Source organism: Neolamprologus multifasciatus, chromosome 1 (assembly GCF_963576455.1).
Source record: "Neolamprologus multifasciatus chromosome 1, fNeoMul1.2, whole genome shotgun sequence".
NCBI classification, from domain to species: Eukaryota; Metazoa; Chordata; class Actinopteri; order Cichliformes; family Cichlidae; genus Neolamprologus; species Neolamprologus multifasciatus.
Genome location: NC_140439.1, coordinates 23,728,654 through 23,749,734, shown reverse-complemented (window position 1 = coordinate 23,749,734; position 21,081 = coordinate 23,728,654). Strand labels below are relative to the sequence as shown.

Here is a 21,081-nt window from a genome sequence, read left to right as displayed (position 1 = left end):
ACACCTCAAATCTATCACCCACTCTTACCAATAAGTTTGACAGATACACTGACTGCTGCCACAATTTACAAGCATTTGGCCGTTGGCCACTTGTAATTTGCCACTCCAGTTTGCATAGTCAGCAAAGCTGGAGTGCTCACAGCTCCAGGGTAGAATTGACATCTAAAAATTACAGTCCCTCCAATCATCTGCTATTTTAATATTTGGAAATTGGAAATATTAAGTTGTATTTATTTACCGTGAACATATCATAGTAAGTATCCTGAGTCTTTACTGGGAGGAGTTCATGACATTTTCTGTTAGTTCATTAACAAGCCTCCCCAGGAGCAAATACCATTCTCTTGCAGGGAATGTTCTTCAAAAAATGTTTTTTTTAATGGGATAAATCACAGAAATGAGTGATTGAGACAGGTTCACATTGACATGGTCATTAATTCTGTGAAACAATAAGCTGTGCATTATTCTCCTATCCATGTGTAGAATAGTTGGCCTAAGACTGATGGTTTAAGTGTCCTTGAAAAGTAGGTCTGTGAGCATTTATTCCATTGGACACTCTTAGAAACTTATTTGTGGGCATGGAAACTTGTGCACACACAAGCATCTTCCCTTTTATGAACAAAGTCCTTCTCTAGACTGTTGGGTAAAGGATTTTTTCTAAGTATTGATGTGGTCAAAGTAGCTTGCACTGGCTTGCAGTCTGTCATTTGGCAAGCACTTAAAAGTTATGCACTGTCGAGACTAGTTCTCATAGTACTTTTTGTGATTCTAAATGCTCTCACAAACAGCAGTAGGTTTGTTCCATTATTATGTTTGTGTCACAGAGTGGTGTGGATGGCTCCTTTTGTAAACTCCCAACGGCACATTTGCACTCCCACCAGAGTGGTATTAGCTGTTGTTGGTGTCACGGGGTGAAGTTTGGACTCAGGAGAATATTCCCCAGCCCTACAAACAGTATGATGGTATGAAGAGCTAAAGCTGGTGTTTGTTTTTTTTTTTTTTTTTTTATTGGAGCAGGTAATAGAGCATTTTACCACAGGCAATATCAGTAACCCCACAAAGAATGTAGAATTTAATGTTTCAAAAGATTAAATATATGTGAACATAACCCAGTATAGACACTTTTTTTGTTTTGATACAAATATTATTTGAATAATGAACTTTGTAGTATTATTATCAATGCTGTAAAGCTACAGTTCACTTAAACATTGTTCTTTTAGTTGTTAGTACTGCATCAAATTAAATGGTTTTGCTTTTGTCTGTTTGAGTTGGTAGCTTAGAGCGCAAACATAAGGGGGAAAACAAAACTGCACAAAGTTTAGCTTTAAAGCTTTGAATCCAGTATCTGCTTTCTACCCTGTTCTGTAGTTAATTCGTTTTAGAGAGTAGTATTTTAGGGGTTAAAAAAATGTAAGCTGGTAAGTACCTGCAATTTTTCCACAGTCTTCCCAGTGGATTTTAAATATCCAGAGGTATTTCTTTTTCCTGTCACCCTAAGCCCAGAAACAATTTTTTTTAGGCCATCTTAAGCACCTTCTTAAAACCATCAAAACAGTAAAAAACACATTACACTTGAACTGAAAAAAAAGCTTTCCTAAAGCTCAGCACTATGTCAACACGTTGAATGGTTTACATCTGTAAAACATGTCTGAAAGCCTTGTATCCTTAATCTAAAGCCTGTGTAGATCAAAGTGCAAGTGGTTCCCCCGCCCTTTGTTACACTGCCTCTGTGTTTCACTGAATAATGCAGGAAGCTCTGAGTGTGTGTGTGTGTGGTATTGCAGTTCCTGGTAAAAGCATGCAGTCTGGCTCCATTCTTCCTTCATGGAGGAACCATGTTGTCAGTTCTTCTTTTTAGCTGACCTTATAACAACTGCAGTGTGGTTCAAATAAATGTCTCTGTCACAACAGTTTTACTCAAAGGCTTGTGTAAGCATGCAGCGACAGTGATCCTTCCCTCTTCTAATGTGTAACCACCCTTATTTGCTCTTTTCTGTATGAGCTAGTTAGATATCTCTTTACACTTTAATCCACCCTGCTTTGTCCTCAAAGTAAAGACCCAAGGACTATTTCTGTATTGTGAGATAATGGCCATGAATAAGACATAAAGATAGAATTGTTGGTTATAAATAATAAAATATGTTGTCAGTATTTTTTGTTTGTTTGTTTTAGGTAGAAAAATTGGATACAAATGAAAATGTTTGGGTCAACATCTTAATGCACACATAAACAAATCTGTAAATGAGCTTGAAAATGTAGTTGCAGCTTCTTACCATTGCCTCTGCCTATTTGAGTTTAATTTTATTACTGTAGATGAATGTCATAACTGCAGTGTAGGAAGGTTACACCTTGCATAGTGGCAGGCCTTCTCTGAGGACGGCATTGTTTAGTAGGATGATTTCTGTCAAAGACAAGGTAGCAGTCAGTGCAGTGTTATTAACGTATTAATGCCTTGTTCTGAAGTGACCTCACCAAACCAAATGCTACACTGTGTCGGCCTAAATGTTTTATGTGTCTATAAAACCATAGAATTGTTCAATCCACACCAGTTAACAAATTACTTACAACACAGCACAAACACATGGATTACTTATGTTCTTCCAAGTAAAATTTCTGGTTTTGTCCATAGAAGGTATTAAAAAAAAATATATATAATTAATATAATATATAATTTTGGGCTTTGGAAGGTGAAGCCAATGCATAGGTCTGTAATCTGTACAAAACCTTTCTGATCGGTATATTTGCTCGGTCACCTATTTTGAATCATAATAAATGAAAGATTCTCTGAAAATATTGCCCATTGTCAAGTTCAGAAAGGAGGACTGTCTAAGATATGCTCATTGGCTAATAACCTGTGATTGACAAGTTTTTCTTTTGGGGTTTGGCAATCAAATCCACCCCTGTTCTCACATCTGGTTTCAAAATTCCAACCTGACCACAGTGAATGGTCTTTACAAACCAATGGGTTATATTGTTGCCACCTCCATCTTTTATTCTGTTACTAGGACGCTGGGAAGGATGTAGAATGTGAGATATTGTGTATAATTGTTGTGTATAGTTACTGTTAAGAATTTTTTTTGTGTGTCTGTGTGTGTGTGTGTGTGGCTCACAATTGTTTTGCCATGGTCTCTGTTGGGAGTATATGGCAATGTATTGTGTCGTTTTCCATACACAGTTGGCAAATATCTGTTTCTGTTAAAATGTTCAAGCACTCTTAATTCTTGTGTCTATTTGACTTTGCACCAGTTTAAGGACTTTATTTGATAAGCAGTTATTACTAATGCGGGTAAAGTGAACAGAAGCACTTAAGTAACCTAACATTTGGTGAAGAAGAAACAAAGTAAACTTATTATATTACCACATTATTAAAATTGACTAAACCTGATAATACAAAGATGCAATTCCTCTGTATTGTCCCTTTAGTCTGTGTCTCATAGAATCACTGTATTGTAATACCATCATGATTGCTAACATATGCTGATGGTATTATATTGTGAATTGTGCTGTGATTCCCAGTCCCTGTCCTACAGCAGGACTTTGCTTAGCTTCTGTGCCAGAGGGGCATCTGGTTCTTTTGTTTGCTTGTTTTCCCTCTACATCTCTCTCTTCTTTGGTAGTTCTTAGAGGTCTTAAAGTTAACTGCATCCATAACGTGTATACTCGGCACTTTCCCCTTACCTCTGAAGACGTGGGCAGTTACTTAGATGCTTGATAAATTCTTACCAACTTGAAAGGGAAGCCATACACTTGTGGGCAGGGCAAGAGGAATGCAGGTGTTGTGCAACTTCAATTTTTAAGACTTTTTATTTTCTGCACTTTGAAGGTGCAATTAAGAAATAAGTGCTTAAAGTTTTTAAAACATGTTTAGCGCCATATTTTGTCAGTACGGAAGGTGACCTGGAAGGTCATGTGGTTGGTTGCGGATAATAGACTTAAATTAATTTATGTTAGCTCGCTAGTGATAGAATTGTATGTAGAGGAGCATGACGACACTAGAACTAAAAATCAGTTTAAGGGGATCACTTTAGTGCTGCTCCAGGCTGCAACAATGAGTTTTATGTTAGGAAACAGAGGATATACTGTCCACTTTCACTGTCTGTCTCTTCAGCAGTAATTGGCTGTCGCTGTTTGGCTAGCTGCAGTCAAACGGGAAAATCCAGCTGTTAGCTGTAATGTTCCAGTTTGTAAAGCACCTTATAAATAAGATCAGTGTGGAAGATGCACTCTGTTTGAGTCACCAGATTGACAAACTGGAATCCACACTTCAACTTTTCCTCATTGGGCCAGGTGTCCCCTTTAAAGCTTATTGAGAATACAAAACTGTCAAGGCAATATGTGAGCTTTCTTGTCAACTAACCTGCTAAAAGAGCACTTTTTCTGTAACAGAAAGGTTGAAATGCCAAAGCTAAAAGGGTTTATATAAAAATCTATTTTTTCTCTTTGTTACTTCTGAAGGTACGCTTCAGAGATAACAGATGAGGCCTTCTGGAAACTTTGAAGCTGTGAGGAAAGTAATATAATAGTCAACTCGTATCTCACAAATTAGACTTGTTTTTAACTCATGCAGTAGCATCAGTCAACAAACCTAATGGACACTCTTTTGTCTTCTAATGGAGAAAAACATTGTAGGTTTACAGCACACTAAAACATTAGAAGCAGATCGACTGCATTTAATAGCCTGTAAAAGTAAAATAATGCAGCATTGATCTGTTGCTGTATTCTGTGCTTGTAAAACATAAACTGGTTTTGGATGAATTGGTACCCGTTGTGGAGTAGCTATGAGGGTCACTGCTTCTGATCATTTGTGCTTACTGGATGCTTTATCATTTGACTTTGAGTTTTTTGTCTATTTCCTTTTGTCAATTCCTCCATTCATTTATTCCCCGTTCACACTTATTCCTGCTTAGTTTTATGAAGTGGGTCTGTAACATGATGTAGACAGTTTTGTTGTACCTGTCTTTTTTTTTTTTTTTTTCTGGGATTCTTGCACGTGGCAGTGAAGAGTCACGAGGCTTCACTATCTCAACTTGTGCGTCATATCCTCAGAATGAAAAACAGATTCAGTTTCATAGAAAGGCGGTAAGCTTGAGTTAGGTTGATTAGGATGGAGCCCGGCAACCATGGCAACATCCACTTATCCCCCAAAACTAAATGAAGGAGTCCTGCAATTTTCCGTTTTTCTGTCTTTCTTTGTACTCTTTATTTCCGTTTGGCATTTTACGTGTTGTATTACTATTGTGCATTCAGAAGAGCAGAAGAAAATCCACTCATTTTCTATGTGTGCTCTATGTGTATCAACAAGAACATTAATCTTTATATTTTGAAATAAATAAATGAGTCACCCGCTTTAATTCACATGATTGTTTATCAGACCTCTGATGCATTCTTTAAGTTCATGTTTTTGTTGATGGCTCAGGGCTCTTGTAAGGAAAACAATTAATGTGGTCAGCAACCATTCTATGCCCTCATGTTCACATTTTGTATATTTCTCTGACAAAAATGCTGTATGATGCAGCTGATGCTTATAAAGCCATAATACTGGATTGCTTTGAATAAGTGGGGGCATTGTTTGTGTGGGACTAGTAGTGGGAAGTACACTGACTTTGACTTTTAGAAATAGGGAAGGATTGTGCATAAAGGAAGGTTATTGACACCAGAATAATTGTGTGAATCTTAATTTTTCTGAGCAGGTAGGGTGTCACAGATGAAGATGGAGCTGTTGTTCGATTTGATTTGGCATTTCGTTGTGAAAAGAACTTTGGTTTTTAGTTACACAGTGGTGCCTAACTGGAAGACATACTTAGTGATGCCTTGCATTTGTTTTAATGAGACTTATCAACCTTATGCTACATTGTTTCCCCACACACAGACATTTCTTGCTGGCTGCTAAAGTATATTAATAATCAGTGATCCATTTTAGCATTATTTTATTTATTTCCTTCCGAGAGAATATTAGCATCTTATTTTGAAAGCTCAGTTATTGCTAAGCAGCTAGTCTCCCGGCCTTTACTTCTCATGCTTCCTTCCCGCTCGGCGTGTATGATGCTTTTTCTCAATGTTATTCAGCTGCCTCTTCAGTGAGTCTTTTTTTTTCTGCAGAAAGACTAGCTGATATTGCCCCGCTTAGACTGCAGCTTTTTATAGTACTACTTTTCTGCTCTGAAGAGCTGCTCTAAGCTGGAGGACCACTTCAGCCAAAACCTGTGTCAGGTGAAGAAGTGGTTCATTTTTCTCTATGCCTTCCTCTCTGAGAAAGCACAGAGGACAGTTGACAGTTGTAGGCTAAAATACAGTCTGTCTGTGGGACAAGAGATTCACTGAAAAGGCAGCTGAACGTGTGGGTAATTTGTCACAGTGGTTGGACATTTCTCGTATAACATGATACTTCCATGCATATCTGAATGAGAGGATGTGTTGATATGTGGCTTCTCACTCCTCAAGGGAAAAAACTTTCTTTTTTTTTTTTTCTTTCTTTCTTTCTTTCTTTCTTTCTTTCTTTCTTTCTTTTTTTTTTTTTTTTTTTTTTTTTTTTTTTTTTTTTTTTTTAAATATAAATAGGACAGGCCTGTAAGGCGGAAATGGTTTGCATACCTTCTACCTAGGTTTTCTGGTACTATGTTGGCTACTCAAGCAGCTGTTGCATTTGTTTTTAATAGGTGACGGTTGGTTTCCTGTTTCTCTCCATGTGTCCCACACCCTTTAGTCTGATATGACTTCACAGAGTTGCTGACTGCTTGTACCCTGGATCCCTTTAATATGTACATTGAAAGTACAGGATCATCTTGGTTCATATGTCCAGTTTGCAAAATGGCAGACCCAAGATATTTCTTGAGCAGATTTCTTTGAAATTAAACTGTGTGTGCGCGCGTGCGTGTGTACGACAGTTCAATGCAATGGATTATTTTACTGTTATGTATATGCTTAATGGAAATTAAATAACTCTACTTCTCGGGTTTCTCACCAATGTAATCTTGGGGCCAAGTTATTCTGAGCAATGCCATTATCTGTAGTTATTTGTATCCACCCATCCATCAATCCATCCATCTTCTTCCGCTTATCTGGGACTGGGTTGCGGGGGCAGCAGCCTAAGCAGAGAAGCCCAGACCTCCCTCTCCTCAGCCACCTTCTCTAGCTTATCCAGGGAACACCAAGGCGTTCCCAGGCTAGCCGAGAGATATAATCTCTCCAGCACATCCTTGGCGGGTCATCCCCCTCATCCCTGGACTCTGCTTCCTCTTCAGAAGACGTGTCAGTGGGATTAAGGAGGTCCTTGAAGGATTCCTTCCGCCGCCCGACAATTTTCTCAGTCGAAGTCAGCAGCGCTCCACCAGCACTATACACAGTGCAGGTAGAGCACCGCTTTCACCTGAGACGCCTGAAGGTTAGCCAGAATCTCTTGAAGGCAGTCCGAAAGTCTTTTTCCATTGGCCTCTCCGAACTCCTCCCACACCCGGGTTTTTGCTTCAGCCACTGCCCGAGCCGCATTCCGCTTGGCCTGTCGGTACCTGTCAGTGGCCTCCAAAGTCCCACAGGCTAACCAAGCCCGATAGGACTCCTTCTTCAGCCTGGTGGCTCCCTTTACCTCTGGTGTCCACCATTTAGTTCGGCGATTACCACCACGACAGGCACCAACCACCTTGCAGCCGCAGCTCAATGCAGCAGCTTTGGCAATGGAGATGCTGAACATGGTTCATTCAGACTCAATGTCCCCAGTCTCCCTCGGAATGCTGTTGAAGCTCTGCCGGAGGTGTGCGTTGAAGATCTCACGGACTGGGGCCTCTGCTAGGCGTTCCCAGCACACCCTCACTGCGCGTTTAGGTGCACTAGGTCTGTCCAGCATCCTCCCCCGCCACCTGATCCAACTCACCACCAGATGGTGATCAGTTGACCTCTCAGCCCCTCTCTTTACCCGAGTGTCCAGAACATATGGTCGCAGGTCTGGTGATACGATTACAAAATTGATCATCGACCTGCGGGCTAGAGGGTCCTGGTGCCACGTGCACTTGACACTCTTATGTTCGAACAAGGTGTTTGTTATGGCCAAACTGTGATTTGCACAGACGTCCAATAACAAAACACCGCTTGGGTTCAGATCAGGGAGGCGGTTCCTCCCAATCACGCCCCTCCAGGTCTTGCTGTCGTTACCCACGTGAGCACTGAAGTCTCTCAGTAGGACAACAGTGTCTCCAGGTGGATCACCTTCCAGCACCCCACCCAGGGACTCTTAAGAAGGCTGGGTACTTCGAACTGCCACTCGGCGCATAAGCGCAGATGATAGTCAGGACCCGTTACCCGACCCTAAGGCGCAGGGAACAAACCCTCTAATCTACCGGGAAGAACCCCCAACATACAAGGGAGCAAGCCGAGGGGATATTAGAATAGTCACCCCCAGCCCGCCGCCTCTCACCAGGGGCAACTCCAGACTGAGACAGTCTCATGTTTTCCTCATAAGGGTCTTCTGAATCGCTCTTTGTCTGGTCCCTCACCCAGGACCAATTTGCCATGGGAGACCCTACCAGGGGCCAAAAGCCCCCGGACAACATAGCCCCTGGGATCCCTGGGACACACAAACCCCTCCACCACGATAAGGTAGCAATTCACGGAGAGATAGAAAATAGAAAATGCATCCATAAGCATTTGGTACAATATTTAAATCTGTATACTGATACAATTTCCAAAAAGTTGAAGAAATTATGTTGAGTTTTCTGTTAGCCCTTTGGATTAAAAAATTGTGTATATTGATTTTTTTTTTAAAACTAAGTTCTTGCGCATACTATTCATAATTTTAGACGTGGCATAAACAGAGCATTATTTATTTCTGCAATGAACTGAATGGCACTCTTAAGACATTATTCTGAAAAGCAGCTTTGTGAAGCCTCTGTTTAGTACGTACTGTTGGTGTGCTAGATACTGCTGGTGTCTTATTGATTTTAATGAGCTTGGAGGTCACTCCTGCACATTAAGGTTTGTGAGCTCTGAATACATGATCCTGTCAGTGCTCTGTCATGTTGCTAAGGTTTGTGGTGTGTTCTGAATACTAAGTAGACTGTCAGCATATTTTACACATATTCGTCCTGATAGACTTGTGTCACCATGAGCCTTTCCCATGAAGTGGCATTGCAGTGCTTTTATGGAGACGTAACACTGAGCAAGCATGTGGGGTTAAATAAACTAGTGACTACGGCTCTTATTTTCTCTCAGACTTGAGCGTCAAAGCCTGTCAAAGCTCTGATCCCAGCCTGGCTGACCTGCTAACCCACTGGCATGGCCTGCTGACGCACTCCAGCTCCAGAACACACACAGTACTGGCTTACAATTCTCTTGGCACTGTTACACACGTAAAGCACAATCCTATTTGACTGGCTATCATCAGGAATTCAGTGCCATTGTTTGCTCAATACTTCAACTCTGGTTTATACAACTAACATTTTCAGCAAACATTGTTTTTTCTAATGAAGGAAAGATTTTAAGGTGTTATTGATGCATGGATTATGTCTGCACATTTTTAATTTGTTAATAGCTAAGCTCATAACTCTTGCTTTTAAATGGCTGTAACAGCAAAGGCCCTCCAAAATGCAAATTTGGTATTTTTCTGAAGATTTGTAGTTTACAGTTAAAAAAAATAAATAAACAAGTGAAGTGGTTGGATTTATTTGTATATGCTCTTTTTCTATTAAAAAAAAGGCACAATAGAACATTTATTTTTAGTACAGTCATGTATGAATTTTAAAAGCATTTTGAAGGTACTTAAGTATTTTTTTGTTTTTTTTTCTCTGCTCCACAGGGCTCCAGAGATTATTTTGGGATTGCCGTTTTGTGAAGCCATAGACATGTGGTCCCTAGGCTGCGTAATAGCGGAGCTTTTTCTGGGCTGGCCTCTTTACCCCGGGGCCCTGGAGTACGACCAGGTAAATAGCCAACCTTCTCACTGTGCACTCTTGCCTCATTTCTTTTTCTGGGGATTTTCTGCCTCTTCATCTCTGCTGTGTACTTGCCCACTATCCCTTCTTTTCAGTTTTTTAAGTAACTTATTAAGCATGTCCAACTTCTACTTTTACTTTCTGTGACTCAGTTTCTCCTCTTCATCAAAACACAGAAGCTTTTAAAATAAAACTTAGGTGGTTTATGGAAACAAAAGCTCTTGTGCATAGTTATGCTCTGAAATAAATATCGCGATTGATTGAGCAAAGAAAGCGACCACGAGTGTAAAATTGCAGTTTAAAAAAGAAGAAGAAAAAAAAGAGGTGCTTGATGTTCTGGTTTCTTTGTGGTGTACTGACCCTGAGGACTGTATTTGTGGCACTGAGCATTAGGGTATATTTTTGTGATTGATGGTATGTCTATTAAAAGCTGTTGGATGCCTGCCCCTCCCAGTGGAGCCCTGACAGTGTCTTCCCAGGACTAGACTGATCTGGGCTTATGCTGAGCGGCTTTCCCTCCCTGCCTCGGAGCCCCATCTACTCAAAGCCTGCCAGCAGAGCCTCAGTCGGATCCTTTCTGTCCAATGCAGCACTTTACATTACTCCCCTCAGCCGCGTGCTGCACACTGTAATCATACCAAGGTATTTTTATGCCCTGGTATCATTTTTCACTCTCTTTAGGGCTGAGACAGGAGAGAGAACTCAACTCCTCCGAAAGAGATTTGACTCGAACACAGCAGGACAGGCCTAAATATGATTAATTTGTTTTTGTACAAGCCAGACAGAATGTCACAAGTGCTTTAGAGGTATCTGGAGAGAACCACCTCAAGTTAGGATTAAATTTTATGTATTTGAATCTAAACAATGCGAACACTGGCGATTGTGGCAGTGGTTTCATGTAGAGAAGAGTAGAAGAGTTCATTCTTTTTTTTTTCTTTTTTTTATTCTCACAAAATGGTTGAAATACTTTTTACTGATACTTTTTTTTTTTTTTTTAAAAGAACTTTGTGACTGAACTGTCCTGTGATACCAAACCCACATGTCTGAAAGACTGCCCACTGGTATAAAGGGTTCCCTGTGTGCTTATTGAATTGCCCCAAGAATGGGAAAACAACCAGTACAATTAACCTTCTTTGAATTTAATCATCAGTCAGTCTGACTATTTTTTCCCAAAGAGAACCACAGCTCTGTCAGTAAAAGAAAAAACACATACAAAACTACTTTCTTTCCATTTCAGCCTTACAGTCCTTTAGCAGAGCCTACCTACCATCACTTATATTGAAACATGCTGAATTACAAAATTGTAAACATTCCAAATTTATACATGTTAAAGAAGATGTCTTTCAGTCTAAATGTACTGCTAGGGTACATTGGCAATCGTGTTAGTTTCCTTATATGAAAGCATTTGAGAAGTTTAAGTCATGAGTAATCATTAACTGGCAATTCCATTGCAAACCTTAGCAAAGCAGTGGTTTGTTGGTTTGAGGTATTTTCCAAGAGTCATGGGTTGATTTGCCAGGAAGTGACTGACCCTCTGCCACCCTTTCTTCTCCCTTTTTCTTCTCGTCTTTCTACATGGGGTCTTATTCCATCCTACACAGCATATTGTATTTATAACTCTAGCTCCTCCTGCTTCCTTGCTTTCCTTTTACTTACTCAACCCCACTTTTACCTCATCTCCTAGTCACGTTATATTCTACTTCTACACGAGGCCTCTTTTCTGTTTTTAATGCACTTAGTTAGTGTTGCCTTATTAGTGGCTACGATTAGCTAAGATGCTGGAATCTCCACTATACCACCCGTTATCTCTTTGGCCTTTTTTATATCCTTTCCGTAGTTCTTTTTGTTTCTTCCTTGCTAAGCTGTGCAAGTGAGAACCGTGGCAGTCAGCATGTGGAAGTGCAGATGGCAAAGTAAAATGAGTCCTTGCTATCATTTCTTCCAATATTTTCCTTTGGTACTCAACCTTGTATAAGTATAAAAGGTTGTATGCATGGTCACCAATAAAGAGTGTTGGGTTATTAGGGGTTAAAGTGTCAAAAGTGAAGGAGCGAGTGTAGGCTAATAGATAGATAGATAGATAGATTTTTTTTTTTTAATTGTACATTGAAAAGCATTATTTATAGTCTGCTCTGTTATCAGGACTGTCATAAAATAAAAGCTGCTGTACTTCCTGTTTGCCCTGCAGCAAGCCCAGGCTCGCTTGATAGTTGTTTTGCAAAGCTGTAGCTTTGCACCAGTGATCTCACTGGTTTAAGCTCTTACCAAAGGCACGCCTTCAAGGAAAAATAAGGGTTTTCCCATCACAAAAATTTTCCCACCCACGCACATTGGTTTTTTTGTTTTGGGTTTTGTTTTTGTTTTTTTGGCTGTTGCTGTTGACATGACTAAAGCTTAACTGCAGTATTTCATGAAAAGAGGGGAATTAAGGCTAGGGGTACTTTTGGGATAAAGTTTATTAGAATTGGCAGTTTCAGTAATCTTTGATTATTTTATCAATAGTTCTTGATGCACTTTAATCAGCCTTTATTGGGGATATGGGATTTGATATGTAAGGAAGAACATTTCCAAAAGCAAAAGTGAAATGGACTGTGATGCAGTGTACTGTGTAATAGTTGAATGTAAGGGGATCTCCACCATCCCATCAAAGTCACTTAACAAACAAGATTGCACTCATCATACATCCCATCAGAGTGGGAGCGAATGCAGTGCTTTATAACCTCACATATGGCCAACTGATATGAATGAACTGTCCCACCCACACACAGACACATTGCAGAATTTGCACCTCAATAACACTCTGATGCAAGTTAGCTAACGCTTAAGCATCACGGTGGCCAAAGAGGGCAAGAAGAATGTTAACGGAGTAAATGATTCCAACAAAAACATGTAAGTTAAAAAAACAAACCTGCATATGTTGAAATGACGACGCAACATTGGCATCCTAGTATACAATTGGGGACATGAATGTTTCTCTGCCTTACAGTTATCTTGATTTCACAGTGTTATAGGAATATGTTTGTCTATTAGTGCTACATATGAATGTGTGTGTGTACAGTTCCCTTAATCTTTGTCATTCCTACAGTGTGGCTCTTTGCTCTCTCTGCGTCTTAGCTTTGCTGAATCTGTAATGATTGTTGTTCATTACACTTGGGTGTGATTGACGTCAGCCAGGCTTCTCACTGCTGTCCTCTCATAAACCTGTGTATGACATTCTTGTCTCACAGCGTGTGACTGACAGGCGCCGTTGCCCAGGAATGTATTTGACTTGGGAACCTTGTTTTCATACGTTTTCATGAACAGACAGTGACATCTTTTAGACATCACAAACTAGACTCGATATAAGGTCTTATTTGGGTTTAGACCTTTCAAGAACATGCCACATTCAAGGTCTTTTCAGCAGTTACCACCGTGCGCACATCCACACAAAGTAACTCTGAGGGACCTGTTAGTGTGATGTCACTGCCAATGACCTTGTAAATTTCCATTTGTACACAACAGTGCTGCAGTGATGTTAGTTTTATGAGAGAGTGATAATGATGGTGAAAACAGCCTTTCTTTCTGAAGTGACTATTACAGTACTTTATTTTCTTCATGGAATCTTTTCTCCTCCCTTTCTCTTCTCACATTCAACAGATTCGCTACATTTCTCAGACGCAAGGTTTGCCAGGAGAACATTTATTAAATTCGGGGACAAAGACAGCTCGGTTCTTTTGCAAGGAGTCTGACTCGCCTTATGCAGCATGGAGGCTAAAGGTGAGGAGTGTTTATATACAAGTCACAGAAATGTTTAGAATCTAAATTCCTTATTTAAAACACCTAGTTTCTAACCTTTTTGGGAAAAGCTTAAAGGTAAAGATGAATTGGAAATACATTCTTCCTGTCGGTAAACAGTAGTTGCTGTTCCTAGTACAGACATGGCGGTGTCTTTCCTGCAGTAAACTGAAACTTGTACACATAATTAAGATCGTTGTCTTATCTCAAGTACAATGGAGATATTGTATTTACACTCCACTAATCTCAGTATCAGATTAGGGCTTTTCTGATGAAACAGTTTACTGGCAGAGCCGGTATATATTGGTAGCTGTAAATGACCCAGCCTACAGCTAAAGTTGTGAATACAAATGATTCCGTTCATAGTAACAAAATATTCAAATCCCAAGTAGCAAGTGCTCTACCTCGTTCATATGGTACATCTCCACTAAATATTTTCTTGTCTACAGTCAACAGATGAGCATGAGGTGGAGACGGGAATGAAGTCAAAGGAAGCAAGGAAGTACATCTTCAGCTGTTTGGATGACATAGCGCATGTATGTTCAAAAGCTTGGACCACAATGTACTTATCGGGACTTCAGAGGAAGTACAACATCAAAGGTTTAGACGTTGTAGGCTACTAGGTCTTTACCAGAAGAAGTACACCTACACATGTATGAGGAGAAGACAGCACACATGTTATTACTGTGAAAGAAAAAAAAGTTGCTCTTGAATTGCCTTCCCCCTCAGTTGAATGGTAAACTTAAATTCAGAAGCAAAAAGGTTCAAGTTTCAGTCACACAAAAAAAACCACAGGTGGAAATTCCCACAGTGACTGTCGATGCCTGTTCACGTCTGTACTTTTGATTTAAACGTCACTAGAGATTCTTGTGAATTATGTTCGTTTGCTTTTCTGGAAAATGCGTCTTCCAATAAAAGTGCTTTAATTAATTTTAAGCAGATTATATTATAGATTCATAATTTACTTTTTTTTTAAGATGATTATTTTATCTGCTACTTGTCAGCTATTTTGACAAGTCAGCCTAAATAAATGTTTGTATTCCAGGTGAACTTGATGATGAACTTGGAAGGTAGTGACTTGCTGGCAGAGAAGGCAGATCGCCGGGAGTTTGTGAGCTTGTTGAAGAAGATGCTGTTGATTGATGCAGAAGAGAGGATTGCCCCCGCAGAAGCTCTCAGCCATCCATTTGTGACGATGCAGCACCTGCTTGATTTTCCACATAGCAACCAGTGAGTTACCTTTGCTTCATATTGTGGAACTGGTGCAATTTTGACCTTCCTATATACCGGTAACTTCTACTCCCCATATCTCTGTCTTCAGTGTGAAGTCATGTTTCCACATCATGGATGTTTGCTGGACTCGTCCCAGTGCATATGAGGCCGCAAACCGAAACAAAGGGCCTTTCATCAGGCCTGTAACTACAACCGCTGCTGCCTCAGCCAATCACCCTTTCAGTAAGATGACTGCTGTCCATCCTCAAGTAAGTTGGTTTTGATTCTTTTTACACACAGTAATTATTGCATCCAGAAATTAAAATATTCAAAAACAAAGTTTTGTTTCCTGAATGATGGAATAATCCCACATGATGTGAATTAATAATAATATGCTTTGTTTTTGTGCTTCTGTGAAGAGTAATTGTACAGACCTTGCTTTTATTGCTTTTTTGTGTACTGACTTGTCCGTCTTATTGCGTCCTCGCACTGCTGTCATGGCAACAAAAACACGTCATGTTTCTGAGGTCATGGCAACAGTGCAAATCAGTGTTGTTGCTGAGGAGAAAAGAGCAACTGACCCTTTTTTGGGTTTTGGATCTTTATAATGCAAAACAACTCAGTTTATTTAACATGTACTCACAATGAACATGGCTAATAGTGACATGCATACATACATACATTACCTGAATAACAATGTAATGGTGACATAGTTAACCATTAGTACACGGAAGATCACATTATGTCTCCCTCATTCCAAATCAGAACTAAAAACGGATAAGAGTACCAGATGGCATTTATTGAACGATAAAACTGATGCACTGTCATTTCTGTTATGTTTATGGGCCGCTATAAAAGAAAGTCAATGTTTATCATTCAGGATGTGGTGGCTTTCTTAGCATTACCGATTTGAAAGGCTGCTTTGCGTTTACAGTCATGTGTGCGGGGGCTGGGATACATGTAGGAGCTGTAGCAGACTGTATAGACCTAGTTGTTGTTAGCCAATAAATGTGATTATACCCAGGCACGAGAGAAGCATTAGTAGGGAAGCAAAGGAACATGCTCGACTGTTTACCCCTAAGGCCAGTCAATTCTTGAGCATGTTCATAGCAAAAGGTGTCTTAGAACAGGGAATATCAACAGCGTAAGAGCATAACCACAATCCTTTAACCTTAGTGACTTTCATTTCTTCAAGGACTGCATTAGTACAAAAGTGGACCTTGAACCTGCTTTGATTCAGCGACTTAGGAAATTATGTGTGATATGGGTTTCAGGTGGGCCTACACCTTGTGAACCATTATCTGTAGACTTATATACTACTGTTAAGCCAAAGGTTAACTGACTACCCAATAATTTCTCTATTTAATATGTTTCTTATCTCTCTCACCTGGGGGAAAAATGCTGCTGGCATGTTGCCATCTGCTGGCTCTTCAGTGCTACTGATCGTAATTACAATAAATCTGAAAAATGCCATTATCCCCTTTTTTATTATTGTTTTTTTTTTTTTCCTTTAGGGGTTAGCTCCATCAGCGGCCTCAGTAATGCACCCTGGCATACCACTGCAGACAGGAAGTGGTCAATTTGGATGCAATGAATCATTTCAGCAGGCTCTCATTTTATGTCCCCCAACCATTCAAGGTAGGACATGTAAAACTTTATTTAATTTATTTGTCATGCTTTCAGTCATTCTTATATTTATTTGTCACTCTCCTTTTTGTGGGTAGAGTTAACATAGACATTTTCTATTACCTCCCACAGCAGGAATCCCCCACAACACAGCTAAACCAGCAGGTTACTCTGTTCGCATGGAGGCCTCTGTGCCATTAGTCACACAAGCACCCTCAATCCAGCCCATACAAATCAGACCTGGAGTCATCACACAGGTAAGTAGGCACTTAAAATGACAGAATATGTACTGATATGAAATGTTAGCTTGAGGTGATTAGTGTGCTTAGATCATTGAAATGTTTTTCATTTAATATATATTAATCATTTTTGGGAGTCATTTAAAAGGGGAGAAATAACCACGTGCGAAAGAAGTTCAGAGTTGACCTTTAATGTACAACCTGATTCTGCAGTGATGCAACTTTGCTTCTTTGCACTCCAACAGTCTTGGTCAGCTCGTGCACAGCAAATCTTGGTGCCCACTTGGCAGCAGGTGACATCGGTGCCCCCACCACCAACCACTATGGCGTCGGACACAGTGGCAGGCTCACAGAGATTGGGTGACTGGGGGTAAGACATGCATCTATTTCAGGAGGTTACACTACACCGTCTTCCTGACGTGTCATCCATATCATTTCGCGGCCGTATTTATAGTTCCATCGCATATTATAAAAATTATTGACGCTTAATTATCTTTAGTTTCCGTGTGGTAGGAATGGACATGCTGTTCTCATGTTTGCTCCACTGAATGTTAATGATCTATGAGTCATAAGCTGCATTTGTGCTGCAGGAAGTTTCCTCGGGGACCACAAACCTTTGTCAAAACTCTGTGTTATTGTCAAAACTCTGTGTTATTCCACCACAGGAATTACAGTTTAGAATAAGTTCTGGGGGTGTGTGTGCGTGTGTGGGGGTGTGTGTGCGCGCGTGTGTGTGTGTGTGCGGGGGGGTGTGTGTGTGTGCGCGCTTTGCAGCACCAAGCATTTATTTGAACCAGACTGCCTTGGTCATTGCACATTTAGTCTTCATAATAGCTGATAAAACATGTTTCAACTCTAACATTTTTGCCTTTTTGAGTCCCCACCCAAAGTGGTGGATAGAATTAGTCTTATCTTTGTCATGGCAGTCCAGACATCCAACAGTCCAAAGCAAGCTTTTAGTTCCTTGAAAAAAATCACTAAAGCTTCTTGAGTACTTTTGGTAGAGATGTAGCTATACCTACCAATTTTATTGAAAGCTGTGCACAATTTGAGATCTTTGCTTCATTTGCAGGAAAGTGCGTCCCCATGGTAACCATTACAGCTCCATGATTGCACACCCTCAGCCATTCTTAACCAACCAAATGACCATGTCCACCCACCAGCCAATCAACATAGGCATTGCACATGTGGTGTGGCCACAGCCAGCTGCCAACAAGAGAGCCAAGCCGTCTGTGAACAGGTATGATGCATGTTTGTTTTTTTTTTCTTCCCTTACAAAATAAGGACACAAAAACATGAATCCTCTGTTCTTTTCTAGGTGCAACATCTCCCAAAACACTAACATCCAAAATTTAGCATGTCAGTCCCCAAAGATGGCCGATACAGCAAAGAATGTGGACGAGGTAGAGGAAGCCAGATGTCCAGAGGAAGGCCACGCTATTGGAGAGGAGCAAAGAACAGAGCAGGTGGAGGAGGAGGATGAGAACTGCTGCAAAGTGGAGCCAGACTGTGAGGAGCTTTCAGTTTCACAGGAGCAGAGACAGGCTATGGTGATCTCTGACCTCGCTAGCCCAACTGTTAGCGTCATCAGTATCAGCAGCGATGAGGAGGAGGGCGCGCAAAGACATTCAATTGGAGAGTGAGTATTGACTACGATGCTCCTTTTCCTAACATCTCTTTAAAACCTTCAAATTGAGTGTCTGATTTGATACATCTCTCTGCACACAGATGTAAGGGGAGTGCAGATTGTGAAGCGTGTCAGAGCACCGTCAGTATGGAGAGAGTCTGTTCTCTTAGCAGTCCAGACAGTACGCTCAGCACCAGTTCTTCTGCCTCATCTCAGTCCAGCACATCTCCCTGCAAACACCCCAACAGGTAAAGTAGGGATAGTAGCTTCAGACTGTGCTTGAACAGATGAGATACTGCCTGGTTTTAAGTCTCCATTGGACAGATTAGCCCAAATTTTAAAATTGTACATGACAACCAAAATAAGTGCAACATTGAGAGATATTCTGTTTAGCTACCACACCGTAAGTTGCCTTCTTCATTCTTATTGCAGCATGTCGGACGATGAACAGGAGAGTGGTTGTGACACCGTGGACAGCTCGCCTGCATCACATACCTCTGGCCATAGCAACAGTCCCTTCACAGAAAGGCGCTATATCGCTGACAGCAACGAGAACTGCGAGCCTTGCGTCGCATGTGTTGCCCCGGAGACCGAGCCCAGCAAACCAACAGTTCGTACTGTTGTGGTGCCTCCAATGCGGGTGCAGAACAACAACAATAATAACCCTGCAGTCAGTGAAACTCATGGCAACACAGGTAATGGTTTACATTTGCTGCCAGATTTATACACGTTCTTACTCTACTTAAAAGGGGGATGAGCAGTAGATTAACACACTGATCATTCTAAACTAAAATGATAGTTAATGATATGGGTAACATGACTATATTCCTTCATTGTGCTCAATTGCTAAGTGTCTGAAGTATACTTTAAATAATTGTTGAGTCAGACAACTTGCAAATCCATGACTAGGTCGCGCAAGCTCAAAGGTCTTGTCACCACTGCTGCCGTCTGCTCCACAGGTCACGTGGCCTTGGATTATGTCGTTTTAGTAGGCCACAGAAGTTCTCACAGGTGATTATGGGTTACCTGCCCTGACATATCTGCTCTGATCGTTGGAGTGGATATCTGTTTGCTGTCAACACTTCTTACTCTGACTCAAGGCTGAGAGACCCTCTGTTTCTGTGTGGATTTGCATTTCTTGAATCTGCATAAGGCATGTGCAATTGCCCCAAAGATACCAGTCAGTATTTCTTTATTGGTGCTAGACTGGACACATGCTATATGTAGACTTTATAACAGTTGTGGTAAGTGGGACCACGGACAACAACTGTCATTTAAGATCTGCCCTTTTTTAAAAAAAATAATACCCTTTAAAGTGCAAGGTTTTACTGTAAATCCTTAGAAAATCATACAGATTCATATTACCTTTATGTCTCCAACCTCCAAACTATTACAACTAAAGGCACACATAAAAGGGCACAGCTTCCTATTCTAAGGCTGCCATGTGTATTTTTAGCCAATGGTCTGACCCCCACTATAAGCTCTATGAACAAGCTTAGTTGCAAACTCCTCCCTGATCCACAAAACATATCTATTTATAATCATCTAAATAAAAGAACAGATATAACTGTGTTTAATGGTTTGGAACTGATCAAGCACAGCTGAAATCACCAATAAGCCTTCAGAGCCTCCTGCCACAAATGTTGCCATTTCTCTGGATGTAGTTGGATCTCTGGCTCAATCTTGTTTGCCTGTTATTTACAATCTAATATTGTTAGTAGGACACTGTGTTGTTTGTGTTTATAAGCGTCATTTCAGTCCGTGTTCTCTTCTGTGCCCCTTTTCACATGACCTGCTTCCTCAGGCTTAGAGTCTTCATACCAGTCCAAAGGGCGCAGTTTTCCTGGGCGGCAACATCATCACTCCACTCCCCTCCTCAACAGGCCTCAGAAAATTACCCCTGCATTCCAGCCCCAGCAACAGCAGCCTATTGGCTTTGGGCAGGTAAGCACATGCAGTCGTATACCGTGAACATAAATAAAGACACTAGTACAAGTTAGAGATGGCACGATACCACTTTTTTATGTCCGATACCAATACCAATATCATAAATTTGGATATCTGCTGATACTGATATGAATGCAATATAGTATGTTTTTTAATCAATAAAACAGTTTTTTTTAATATCTTGCTGCTTTTTGTATAAGTTCATACTCAAGTTGAAAAAAAAACCCCAAAACCACTAAAGCTATTCTGTTATACCTGTATGCAAAAAATACACTGCACCCAAAATATTTCGTAGTTCAGCAATACTGATCAATCTAATAAACTTAAACCTACTCCATTCTCCCTATTCTGGTATTTTAAAGAGTAAGCAACCTAACCAATAGGGTTCTAAAACTCGCAGCAAAAAAAAAAAAAAATAGGGAACCACCCACCCTCCTCCTCATGATGCTTAATTGACGTAATCAACTTTAATTTGAAGCAGTGTGAAAAAAAAAAAATGCACAGAAATAAATTATTTTCCAAGAATAATTAAATAGATTCAACATCTTTCTTCAACAGAATTGCAGACTGCACAGATGGTATCTTCCCAAAGGAAAAAGTACTATAGCTTACTAGGGTATATTAGACTTAATAGTTACTATATACAGTAATGGACTTCTATACATTTTACATCAGTTTAAAACTTGGGTGTAAGATTCGGATAATTATTTATTAAAAGCTAGACATTTTAAATGAGAAT

General features: G+C 40.3%; 1 protein-coding gene across 3 annotated transcripts in view; it reads left to right on the top strand.

The window, feature by feature from the left end:
- hipk3b (homeodomain interacting protein kinase 3b) overlaps positions 1-21,081 on the top strand; it is a 42,356-nt gene that overhangs the window by 14,835 nt on the left and 6,440 nt on the right. The window contains exons 3-16 of one of the 3 annotated variants that reach the window (XM_085167245.1): positions 9,782-9,905; positions 13,554-13,673; positions 14,141-14,227; positions 14,737-14,921; positions 15,013-15,172; positions 16,418-16,541; positions 16,665-16,786; positions 17,014-17,138; positions 17,841-18,008; positions 18,087-18,407; positions 18,497-18,643; positions 18,828-19,090; positions 19,355-19,406; positions 20,206-20,339. In XM_085167245.1, coding sequence (XP_085023371.1) covers positions 9,782-9,905; positions 13,554-13,673; positions 14,141-14,227; positions 14,737-14,921; positions 15,013-15,172; positions 16,418-16,541; positions 16,665-16,786; positions 17,014-17,138; positions 17,841-18,008; positions 18,087-18,407; positions 18,497-18,643; positions 18,828-19,090; positions 19,355-19,406; positions 20,206-20,339 — 2,132 coding nt within the window. Of the gene's footprint in view, positions 1-9,781; positions 9,906-13,553; positions 13,674-14,140; positions 14,228-14,736; positions 14,922-15,012; positions 15,173-16,417; positions 16,542-16,661; positions 16,787-17,013; positions 17,139-17,840; positions 18,009-18,086; positions 18,408-18,496; positions 18,644-18,827; positions 19,091-19,354; positions 19,407-20,199; positions 20,340-21,081 lie in introns of all 3 variants that reach the window. The other 2 variants (XM_085167237.1, XM_085167229.1) reach the window with 2 other exon arrangements.